A 12,643-nucleotide genomic window follows, 5' to 3' on the forward strand; every position below is an offset into this window, starting at 1 on the left:
ATCCTTCTCCATAACTGACACAACAGCTGTGTCTCCGTAATCCCAGTGACTTCATCCCAGCTCCCAAGAGCACGGAGCAAGGACACCCAGCAGTCCTGGTGCTCATGTTCTGATATGCAAGACGCAGGGTGGGTCCGGGACAGCGGGATGCCGCTGAGGGAATACATACCCTTTTGACTCTCAAACTTCGCCGTTCGGTGGAGTTTCTCACAAATAGTGATTTTTTAGCCAGGGTTGAACTGTCACTGTCACTTCGATTTAACTGGCAACAAAGGATAAAAAAGAAAAGAAAAGGAAATCAGTGCGTACCAATGTGCTAGAGGAAGCTTGGAATTGAGAACTTTATCACAGAAAGAAGGTAGTTTATTTCTTTAAGAAAATCCTCCCCAAACAAAATTTTCCCTGTTTTCTTGCTTTTCTTAAATAACTTGATTTTCTTTAAGTAATTGCCTTTTGGTTACAGTTATCATAAGTCATTTGTTAAGAATATTATATACATTTTGAAATAAAATTATCCCTTGTATTTTTAGCTAATAGGCACTATCCATTCTTTAAAAGAAAGGTTTGTGTAATGCACAGAGCTCAAGGTCAGAGTGGAGTCACAGCACGTACAACTGGGAACACGCCCAGCTCGGGCAGCCCACACTCACTCCCTCACCTGCTTCAGGCCTTTGCTGAAACGTCACCTTCTCAGTGAAGTCTACTCTGAACCTACTTAAATTTGTGACCCTCATCCTCAACATTTCCATCCTTTCATAACTTGCTCTACTGTTTTCCAGAGCGCTGGTCCCCGCCCAAGAGACTTCACAGTTTACTCATCATGTTGAGTGTTTGGCTCAACTCACAAGAGCATAAGCCCCGCAAGGACAGGGGGCTCTGGGTCTTTGGTTCATGGACGAATCCCAGGGATCCGGCAACGTGCTTAATAAATAGCAGGTGCTTAATAAAAATGTCTGGTGAACTGAATGAGTAAGTTTAGAATTCTGAAAGTATTTTCTAACCCACTTTATAATGTTAAATCTAAATTACTATAAATCATAAATACTTATGGAACTAGAATTTGGTAAACTGATGCAAATCACATAATATTCTCCACAGAAGCAGGAATCTGATTCAGTGTCTGGAGGCATTAGTAAAGGCGACTTTTGTCCTAAAACCCAACTCACAATCTTTGACTCAGCAGCACTAACATTTTTTTTTTTTTTTTTTTTTTGCGGTACGCGGGCCTCTCACTGTTGTGGCCTCTCCCGTTGCGGAGCACAGGCTCCGGATACGCAGGCTCACCGGCCATGGCTCACGGGCCCAGCCGCTCCGCGGCATGTGGGATCTTCCTGGCCCGGGGCATGAACCCGCATCCCCTGCATCGGCAGGCGGACTCCCAACCACTGCGCCACCAGGGAAGCCCGACTAACATGGTTTGAAGCATGCATGATACACAGCAGAAATATACAAGACATCATAAATCTTGAGTCACTTTAAGTTTCTAAACACACACTAAGGTCCAGACAGACTTAGCAGCCTGGTCCTTAATGTCACTTCTTTGCCAAATAAATGGCATTAGAAGCAAAGAGACATTAAATTTGAGGAAAGAAAAAAATTCCACCACCCAAACTAAAAAGAATGATTAAGAGTGTGGTATTTTATATTTTATATTTTATTTTACGGCATTTCTAGCCATTAGAATCTGTAGTCGAGCTTGAAGATCCCCTGGCACTGTCTATTGTCACTAACGGGCCACTCCCTGGCAGGGGGCGGGGAGAGGCGGCAGCCCCCTAAGAGCACTGCGCGCCTCACACCCTGCACATGCCCGCCCCGCAGACGCCTTACCCTGCAGACGTACTGGCTCCGCTCGCCGGGGGAGAAGGTCTGCGAGCGCACGATCACGCTGCTCCGCACGAAGGGGCGCTGCCGGGCGCTCAGGCCGCTGCGGTCTTTGGGGCGGACCGCCACACCGGCACTGCCCGCCTCGTCGGTATTTGTCTCTTTATCAACCTAGAAGTCAGTAATTTGTCAGGAGGGGAGAGACGTTTCTTGCTCCTTTCTTCTAAGTATGAAAGAAATACCTAATCTTACAAGAGACATCTAGCACCAGGACCACTTCTGTGAGACAGGCTTTGTCTTTCTGCTGATGGGAAGGTGGTTTTCTACTTAGTTCTTAGGAAGTTACCCTCAGGTGGGGTAGGATAATAACTGTCCAACAGGGTTACCTATAAGTGGCAGCACCACTGCTAACAGATTAGACCTTAAAAAAGGAAGCTTTAGATTTACAGAGGGTAAATGTGCTTCTATAAAGAACCTTATTTGAGAATTCTTCATCATTAAACGTTATTCAACTTTCTGATTAGTTTTTTTCAGAGTAAACGATAAAAGTAAATATAAGAAAATGAAAATACACTAGTTAAACCTCAGGTTAACGCAGAACATGCAATTATATATACAGCCATACCTCGGTATCCGTGGGAGATTGGTTCCGGACACCAAACTCTGTGGGTGCTCAAGTCCCACAACTGGCCCTCTGTATCTGGGGCTCCACATTCTCGCATTCAGCCAATCGTGTACTGTTTACTATCAGAGGTTGGTTGAATCAGATCCGCGGTTGGTTGAATCCGTGGAGGCAGAAACCGCGGATACAGAAGGCCGACTGTATGTATGTATATGTGTGTGTATGTATGTATGTGTATATATATATATATATACACACACATGAAGTCTTCAGTCAGGGTATAACATTATTTTTCTTAGAAATAAATAACTGTTATTTTCTAAACTCCCAAGTTTGCCAGCATCCTCAAACCTTGAACATGAGTTTCCCCCTTTGGGGATGGCAGTCTCAACATGTCTGTCACCAACCAGCAAAGTTACCTGCTTAGTAACATGGCATCTGTGCCTAAACCGAGTCATGTGCCACCTCCCTGGACTGGTTTCACTCAGAGCCGCATCTAACCAAAATGAGCTTCACACGTTTACCTCATGTTTGAAATTGAAATAAACTTATAACATTTATGAAGCTTAATACAATTAAGTAGGCATCCTGGTGTTATTCAGGAAATTCTGAAAATGCTTTCAGTAAATATTCACAGAACATTTACAGAGAGATAAACGCCACTATTTTTTTTTTTTTTTTTTGCGGTACGCGGGCCTCTCATTGCTGTGGCCTCTCCCGTTGCGGAGCACAGGCTCCGGACGCGCAGGCTCAGCGGCCATGGCTCACGGGCCTAGCCGCTCTGTGGCACGTGGGATCTTCCCGGACCGGGGCATGAACCCGTGTCCCCTGCACCGGCAGGCGTACTCCCAAGCACTGTGCCACCAGGGAAGCCCTAAACGCCACTATTCATCTTCTTATATGAAACTTAATTGGAGAATGAATATTTGGGGCCCATTTGAAAAGGTTAAGGCATTTACAATGTTTCTTATGGTCTACTCCCACAAACGCCCATCCTGATCAGCTTTGGCACAAAATCCTAACATGGAGTTATAGCTGATGAGACAGACCTGGTCTGTGTGGTGCCTCTAGGAGACCAGTTTCAGGAGGGGACAGCTGAGAACACTCACCAGGGCGGGCACTCCTGCAGGTGGCTGACTCCCAAGGTCGTTGGCACAGTTGTTTTCTGTCTTACTTGTGTCCTCGTTCACCTCAGGCACACTCGGGCGTGAGCTTACGTCTTCTGCACAGCAACTGCCCTCTGCCAATTTCACTTCAGCCCCTTCCTCAGCCACAATTTCATCAGAGGCCTCTCTCTGCATGGTTAACCTATGGGTGAAACAACACACAATACCGTTCAGGGTCAAGCAGGTGTGCTCTGTGATCAGTGCAACCTGGGCATGTTAACCCGTTATCTGGGCGATGAACAGACTCACACATCACGATTCCAGCCAGTTCTCTGGCTGGAACTTCTACTAAAATGCTCATGAGAAATAAAATGATCACCCTACTCTCCAGAAATCTGAAGCAAAATCATCATAATTTCGTACTGAAAAGTTAAATTCATGAAATTTGACCTAATTCCTAAACATTAAATAGAAATACGCTAAAAAATCACATATAAAGTTTAACCCACGGTTTGAAAATACGGACACTCGCTATAATATAATTTGGTATCAGTTGTTCATTTATTGTAAAATTATTCAAACAACAGAATGCAGTGACTCTCTGCTAAGAGTGAATAAAAATATCCATTATCAACTGTGCTCATGGTCTAGCAGAGGTGGAACCCTGGGTGGAGGAGTCTTACTACTGAACTAACAGAAGGCTCTGAAGGGTCTATGATCTTGTCTTTAACGAAAGCCACGGCCTGGGCTTGGGTGGCACTACAAGTGAGGCTGCAGAATACAAATGCGGTTTATATTCTGTATAAACTGTACTGACAGGAAAGCAAGAGGACCAGGATGGGAAGAATATCTCACGCTTTGTTGAGTTTCGTATTCTCATAATAGGAACATTTTTTTCCACTGATAATGAAAAGTCAAGCTTTAACTGTGACTGGCGATATACTGACAGATTGGAACAGACTAGTTGTTAAACACCTGGTCATGAAATGAACACGGGGGGATCAGCAATGAGGACTGTAAGTTAACAATTCCTTTAGATTACGTTCTAAGTGCATTTTTTGAAATGCGGGTGAAACAAGTTGCGTATTTTACATATGCAAGGAAGGCTCAGTATTTCAAGATACGATGAACCTCATAATCACTCTCATATTTACTTTTCTTTTTCGGTGCTCTGAACTTTATTCACTGTAAAGGACTTTTGATAAGAACAAAGTATATCTGCTTTTCACATCACTATAGTACGCTGTTCCTTCCAAATGTCCACAATTTTGTTATTTGTATCTTGTCACTCTAAGTTTGTAAGAAGTTTTATATATACACACATAAACACAAATGCTGCTATATATGTATATGCATATATGTGTCAACAGTAGTTCAAACATAACAGAATAAGCAACAATACATACAAAATTAATCCAAATGACTTTACATATATACTAAAAAAACACGCATTCACTACAATTTGTTTTAGAGAAAACAGTGCAAACCTGGAACGATAGTTCTTTATACGTATGTGAATCTAGACAAACGCTATAATAACCTTTTTTTCTTTTTTAAAAACAATGAGGTATGGAAAATGAGAAGGAAACAGAAAAAGAAGGTGAAAGTGGCCACAAACAGAAAAAGAGCTCTTCAGAAGCTATTTTCTAAATATCTGCTTTGACTTCCCAGAGCCTAAATGGTACTTCTGGTCATTTGCAGAAAAAGAGTCAGTTTTTAAATTTATCTATGACTCTGAAATAAACTACCATACCCTTCAAAATAGGTAGTTTAGACTTAAAACCAAACAAAAGCCCAAGAAATAGTGTCAAGATTACTGAAGCAAGAATCTCGCTCATGTGCTTGTCCGCAAACTCGCCACTACCCCTTTCAAGTCTCTAATGACCAAGGAAAGACTTTCCCTAGGGGCAGCCCCCTGAAGCTGCGCTACTTTCCATTAATTCCAGAATAAGATCTAAACCTATAAAGGTTTCCCTGAAAGTTTCTTCTGAGAATCTAAACACATCCTCTTTGCGATCCCGGCAGCAAAAGGAAATCGCTGTTTTACCAATCTCCATCTGGACCCCTTTGCTCTTCCTCCTGCTCTGGTTCTTCTTCTTCTTGTGCTAATTCTTGTTCCACAGCCAACAGCTCAGCTGATGTTCTTGCAAGTAAGGCTGACACTGCATCCTGGAGAAAGTAAAACACAGGGCAATGAACACCACATACTTCAAGAAATGATTGAAAAACTTATCGGATGGGGACTTATGCTTCTAGTTGTGAAAAAGAAGAGGTATGAGACCCAATTCTCCTGCTGAGAATAAATATGAAGGCTGAATAAAGTAAAATAAAAAGCAAAATACAAACACACAAAAAATTCCAGCTGTTTTAAAGCAATGGAGAGCAACAAAGGCAATTAGCACTCGAGGACCAAGATCCCAGGGCAAAGGGAAACGCAAGGAGGTGAAGGGACCATCACTGCCACTCTTCTCCCCTGGGGGGCATGTCTCAGTTCCAGCGGTGAGGCACACAGGCTGACAGACTGTGGCTGCCCAGGGCTGTGACAGTGATGGGAGGATGCAGAGATGAAAACTGAGTTGGCGACAAGGTAGCCAGCATTCAAAGGGCCAGAGAAAATGAACTGTGAAGTGAGCCCAATGTTCTGCACAATATTCCTTTTGGGACATTTGCCCTTCCTAAGCTACATACGTGCAGAGCAAGAAGCTGAGAAAGCAAAACCAGCTGCTAGGAGGCTAAATAGTAAGCAGATACCTCAGTTGCCTCATGGTCCTAGGGAGAGAAAAATTGGAATTCAGGTCCCTCAAATGATCCAGGTGATCTGCCCATATTGTAATCTGCCTTCCAGAAGAATATTAAATCCTCTCTGGAGGAAGCTATCAGCCAGATCCTCTACAATTCATACATAATATCCAGCATTCCACTGGAAACAGGGCCCAATGACTGAAAGCCAAGAGAAATAAGAAGCAAAAGAAGCAGACCCACAGGTGATCCATACACTACAGTTATTTAGAAAAGGAATTAAAAACTTCAGAATTAATATGTTCAAGAAAACTGATGAAACAATGGAGAATTTCCCTAGGATAAACACAAAGAAAAACACATTAGCACATCAGAGTGAAATTGCTGAAAATCAAAGAAAAAGAGGACATTTTACAAACAGTGAAAGAAAAAAGATGTAATACATTTTAAGGATCAACAATTAGACTCCTCCATCAGCTAATGGAAACCAGATGACATGTTATTTTTAATGTGTTCAGAGAAATAATTATTCACTTAGAATTCTGAATACGCAGGAAAAAAAGTCCTTCACAAATGAAATCAAAACAAAGATGCCGATAGACCTGTACTAAAAGAAATACTAAAGAAAATTCTCCAGGCATAAGGAAAATGACCCAAACTGGAAGCACAATAATGCAGAAAGGAAAAGAATACATCAGAAAGGGTAAAGATATAGGAAAATCTAAATAAATACTGATTGTCAATAAAACAATAATAATAATGTCTTGTGGGATTTAGAATAAATGTAACTAAAATATATGACCAATAATTGCACACAAGGAGGAAAGGGAATCATGGAGTTAAGTCTTTAAAAATCTTTGCACATCAAAAAAAAAAAACGTATTTCTTTTCTTTTTTCTTTTTTTAGGGATGGAGCAAATGAAAATGTCTTGAGAAAGGTGTTTGTGTGATGGCATATCAGTGTCAATTCTTCCACACTGTTGGACCAACTGGGCAGTGTTGCTTGTTAAACACACACACACACACACACACACACACACACACACACACACACATGTTAATGAAGCCTTCTTATTATATAGAAATTTTAAAATATCAGGCTGTTTAAATTTTTACACGTTTCACTTTGAGTCCTAATTTCTTTTTCATTGCATCTACCTATTTTCCCTAGCACTATTACTCTTGTAAGTAATCTTACAGGAGAGAATATTATACATCCATGAGTTTTACCTTAGGCAATCCAACAGCTGCTTTTTTTTTAATTTGGAATTTTTGAATTTTATTTTATTTATTGTTTTATACAGGTTCTTATTAGTTATCCATTTTATACATATTAGTGTATATATGTCAATTAAAAATACATTAATTAAAATATATTTCAATTAAAAAAAATCTTTGCACTGTCTGAAAAAAAGCAAAAGCATTAATTTAACACAGTTTCTAAGTCAAGGATGCATGATGTAATCATCAGGGTAACAGCAAAAAAGAAAAGACTGTAATACTAATGGTCTAGGAGAAGAAAAACCAAAATTTTAAAATACTTGATTAATCCAAAAGAAGGAAAAAAGGAAACAGAGATAGGACTAAAAGAAAACAAAGAGTAAGATGACAGGTTCAAAGCCAAATATATCACTAATAGCATTAAGTGTAAATAAATGAAATATTTCAATTAAAAGATGAAGATTTAAAAACTGGATAAGAAATCAAAACCAACTATGTACTGCTTACAGGTGAAACACTTTAAATATAAGAACTCAGAAAGGTTGAAAGTAAAAGAATAATAAAAGGTGAACCATGCAAATGCTAGCCAAAAAGAACTGATACAGCCTTACTGATACCAGGCAAAAAGTGTTATTAGAGATAAAGAGGGATGATTTATAATGATAAAAAGGTCAGTTGAACAGAAAGATACAACATAATGCTAAATTTATATTCATCTAATAGCCTGGATACAAAATACATAAAGCAAAGATTAATAGAACTAAAAGGAGAAAGAGACATTTATAATCACAAATTGGAGATTTTATTATACCTCTTAATAATTGATAAAATAAGCAAATTGAAAAATCAGTAAATGCAGAAGATTTGAAAAGCAAAATTAACAAACTTGACCTGCAGAAAATACACACTTTTCAAGAGCACATGGAACTTTTACTAAAACGGAACACATGCAAATCTCAATATTCTCTATGATTGAATATGCATAAAAATTCATATAAAATACACCACAATGAAGTCTGTTTTATTCCAGGAATCCAAGGGCAATTTAACATTCAAAAGTCAATCAATGTATAATCCACTACATTAACAGAATAATGTTAAGAAGATAACCACGTAATCTTCTTAAGAGATACAGTAAAGATGCTTGATAAAATTCAATATCCATGCATAATAAAGCTCTTAGCAAACTGGAAAGAGAAGGAAACGTCCTTAATCTGATAGCAATTATCTGTAAACAGCCTCAGAAAAACCATTCTGAATGATGAATTATTGAAAGCCTTCACTTTGAAAAAGCATAGTACTGTCTACAGAGATAGATGACTGTACTGTCTACAGAGATAGATGACTAAGTCAACGGAACAGAATAGAAAGTTCAGGAACAGACTATACACATAGAGGCTATCTGACTTATGACAAAAGTGACACTGCAGTGCAGCTAGGAAAGGAAGTATTTTCAACACACAATCCTGGGTCAACTGGCTATCATATGGGTAAACAACAATCTTGACCCCTACCTCAAACCTTGCACAAAGATTAATTTCAGATGGGTTGCAGATCTAAAGGTCTTAATGAGATGTGTTTCTCCAACTCTGACTCACCAAGTCTATAGAATCGACTAGTGGCTGGCTTGGTTGAAATGCTGAATCCTCAGTTTCATCTTCGTTCTTTTTGCACGGCATTTGCTTTGAAGGAAGCAAGTTATACCACAGAGTGAAAATCTCATTGGAAAAGGGTAAATCTGCCAGGCTGATCTGAGTTCCCGCCTATGTGAAATGAAAGGGAAAAAAGAAAAAACAAGAGAAAATAAAATGTTTCAATTCATATTTGCTCCCTCTGATATAATTAAGATTACTGGACAAGTTAAAAAAAAAAAAAGCAATACTCATGATATATAGCACTGGTAGATTTTTTTAAAAACCTGGCAATGTCTTATATTTTCCGGTGTGACTAAATAAGAAATATAGCTGATCCTTGAACACTGTGGGGTTAGGGACGGCAACAACACCCCCGATCCTGCAGTCGAAAATCCACGTCTGCCTTTACAGCTGGCCCTCCATGTGTCAGGTTCCACATCCCCAGATTCAACCAACCACGGATCATGTAGTACTATAGTGTGAATTTAGTGGAAAAAAAAAAAAATCTGTGTATAAGTGGACCACAAAAGAACCCCAGGGTTGGATTTTAGATCGGGATTACGGTTGACCCTAGGACTACACGGGTTTCAACTGGAGACTGCAGTGTTTCTTGAACACCTGGGCACACCTCTAGACACCTGTTTGAACACCTTATGTAATGCTGCTCTGGTCACTGTGCGCAATGATGTGTTAAACTTGCTATTAGTTATGTGTGAAGTCTTCTGCATTAGTATTTAAATATCCTATTGCTCTAAACAGTAACACTTAAGACTTCCTAGAAGCTCTAGCACCATGGCTGGGAGAACGAGCTGAATGAAGGAACTATACTCAGTGTCCTGCTTAAATCTGTAGCAGTCAATTAGGTGTGGGATGTCCCTTTGATATCTATCCATCATTGATGAGCTGTGTGACCCTGGATGCATTACTTCTCTAAGCAGTCCTTCATCTGAAAATAGGGGTCATCATACCCTTTTCATAAGACTGTCAAGAGGATTAAATGAGATAATGTATACAAAACACCCAGCACCAGACTCGTATTGGGAATAATAAGCATACTCCACAGTGATGGTCATAACAGAGGCCAAAGCTCTTCTTTATCTAAAGGTTAGAAATAAAAAGTAGATTTTACAGAGAATCATAATTTCTAAGCAAATTTGAAAGGTCTGGAATAAGAGAATGGAAACCAGAAATCACTACTTCAGATAAAAAATGAAGCCACTGTTGGGTGTGTCTGAGGCATTGGGCAGATCGGTAGAAGTATCGAGGCTGGCAAAACAACAACTAGAAAATTATTCTCAGAATATCCGATAGTGTTATCTGATGATGGAGATGATGAAAAGTCCTACCAGGCACTCTTCCCTTTGGTGTTTACTGACAGAGCACAGATCCACCCTCAGCGTCTTCTGCTGCAGGGCTGTCTGGGAGATGGCCACTCTGAACACATCACCAAATAACAGGGACTCCGCGGCTGGATGGACTTTCGTTCGAAACAGACAGCTGACATCAGTTGAGGAGGGAAGCAGAGCAACTCTGAAGTATCTGCAAAGAACAAGGATGAAATGGATTTCACTGGTTCAATTATATTGGATTCACAGCTGGTGTTTGAAAGTATCTGCCTGGGAGAGAAGCACAGGGACACGGACTTCGTCTCAACCCAAAGCTCTGCTGCCACCATGGTCGTCATGCTCAGGGGCACGGAGGCTCTGTTCTTAACCCGCCGGTGCTCCGATCATGCAAGGCCGAGCCTGCCGCCCGCCCCGGGGCTGCAGCAAAGGCACGTGGTAGGGAAGTGAGAGGAACGAAGACCACGGGGCAGACGGATTTACGTCCCACCTGCCCGTGTCCTGACCATTCCACGGTGACTGCCACCTGAACCTGGGAAAGCAGGAACACACCAAGTAGACACGGGTGACTGTGTCCCAAAGAATACTCATCCTGCGTATTAAACAAGAACTGCTGACGGTCATTCCCCAGGAATGGAACACGTTATCCTACTAGAGGAAAAGAAACGCTAGTAGCACATTGCTAAGAAAATTTAAAACAGATGAATTTTAAAAGTTCAAAAAAGCACTGCCTAGCATCTCAGAAGTCTCAGATATGACAAACCGTTTTATGCTTTGTCATATTTTGAGGAAGAGTCAGAGATAAACAATAACTTCTAATACTACTTTATTTACTTTTTTACTCTCTTTTTTAACGTCTTTATTGGAGTATAATTGCTTTACAATGGTGTGTTAGTTTCTGCTTTATAACAAAGTGAATCAGCTATACGTATACATATGTCCCCATATTCCCTCCCTCTTGCGTCTCCCTCCCACCCTCCCAATCCCAGCCCTCTAGGTGGTCACAAAGCACCGAGCTGATCTCCCTGTGCTATGTGGCTGCTTCCCACTAGCTATCTATTTTACATTTGGTAGTAATACTACTTTAAAAGTGAGTTTTCTGAGCACGCATTACACGAGGATTGACAATTCCTGGAAACAGCATGAGGTATCTTCTTTTAAATACCAGAAAGAGAACACCCATTAAATCCCTCCCCACTCCCCCATTTCCAGGCTTTCTAATTCATATTCTGAAGAGCATCTTTCTCCAGTTATAAAAACTGTAAATTCACATGAAGAACGGAGGAAGGCCACATTATTTCCGTAGTTTGTATCAACACTGATTATGGAGATTCAGCATTAAAAACCTAGTGGACCCTGGGCCACAGTCGTTAAGGCTGGAGATGCAGCAGAAGAAACCTTCTTTCCCTGCCTTCATGGAAAAGCAGCAAAGGGAGGTATTTTAGAGAGGCGGGCGGGAGGGACGGGATGTTCTGTTTCTCCAGACTCAGTTCACCTTGTCCCGGTGGCCTAACCACTTACACCATCCTCAAATGGTTCCGAGTGAAGAAAGTGAGACTTTACAGGGTTAGGAACCAAAGGCATAGGGGAAGGAAAGTTGGGGTGCTTTTCCTCTCGTTCTGCTGCTGGGGAGGGGGTTGGGGGTCACTCACAGAGACCCTGTGGCCGCCGCCAACCCGCTGACGCATCAACTCTGCTTGTCGTCATTAATAATCAAAAAAAAAAAGGTTTGACGTTAGGAGAAAGAAAGAACGGCTCGAGGATATTTCATGCTAGTTGTCCTCTTGAGCAGTGTCCATATTTAGGCCAAGGCTTTCGTTACGGGTTTAAGAGCACGTTGCCATGCACTCAGGAAGGGTCAGGCAGGGCAGCCAGGAGCAGAGGCCTGGCCTCGCACTCTGGAGGCCACCTGTGACATCCTGCGTGCGCCCTGCTCTGGCAGGGGCGGGACGTTTGCCGGCAGCCCCATCCCGACATCAGGGGCTTCGTGCAAGTCCGTGTTCTTGGGGGATTCCGTAGTTTTGCCTGGACTTGCGGGTTGGCTCTCCCTGTTCACACATTCGATCCCTGGCGGATCTGTCCTTTCCCTGACAGGCCACTCGAAGATTAAAAGGCTGTCCACGGTGTGCTCCGAGATCTCAGCATACTTATCAGGAG

General features: G+C 41.3%; 1 protein-coding gene across 2 annotated transcripts in view; it reads right to left on the reverse strand.

Annotated features, from left to right (window-relative positions):
- Window positions 1-12,643, reverse strand: part of WWC2 (WW and C2 domain containing 2) — a 163,806-nt gene that overhangs the window by 10,502 nt on the left and 140,661 nt on the right. For both annotated transcript variants that reach the window (XM_004281746.3, XM_033409268.2), the window contains 6 exons: window positions 10,490-10,682; window positions 9,108-9,272; window positions 5,597-5,718; window positions 3,553-3,751; window positions 1,828-1,992; window positions 170-262 (listed from right to left, as the gene is read on the reverse strand). In XM_004281746.3, the coding sequence (XP_004281794.1) occupies window positions 170-262; window positions 1,828-1,992; window positions 3,553-3,751; window positions 5,597-5,718; window positions 9,108-9,272; window positions 10,490-10,682 (937 nt within the window). The remainder of the gene's footprint in view (window positions 1-169; window positions 263-1,827; window positions 1,993-3,552; window positions 3,752-5,596; window positions 5,719-9,107; window positions 9,273-10,489; window positions 10,683-12,643) is intronic.

The sequence above is a fragment of the Orcinus orca genome, chromosome 21, assembly GCF_937001465.1.
Source record: "Orcinus orca chromosome 21, mOrcOrc1.1, whole genome shotgun sequence".
Classification (NCBI taxonomy): Eukaryota; Metazoa; Chordata; class Mammalia; order Artiodactyla; family Delphinidae; genus Orcinus; species Orcinus orca.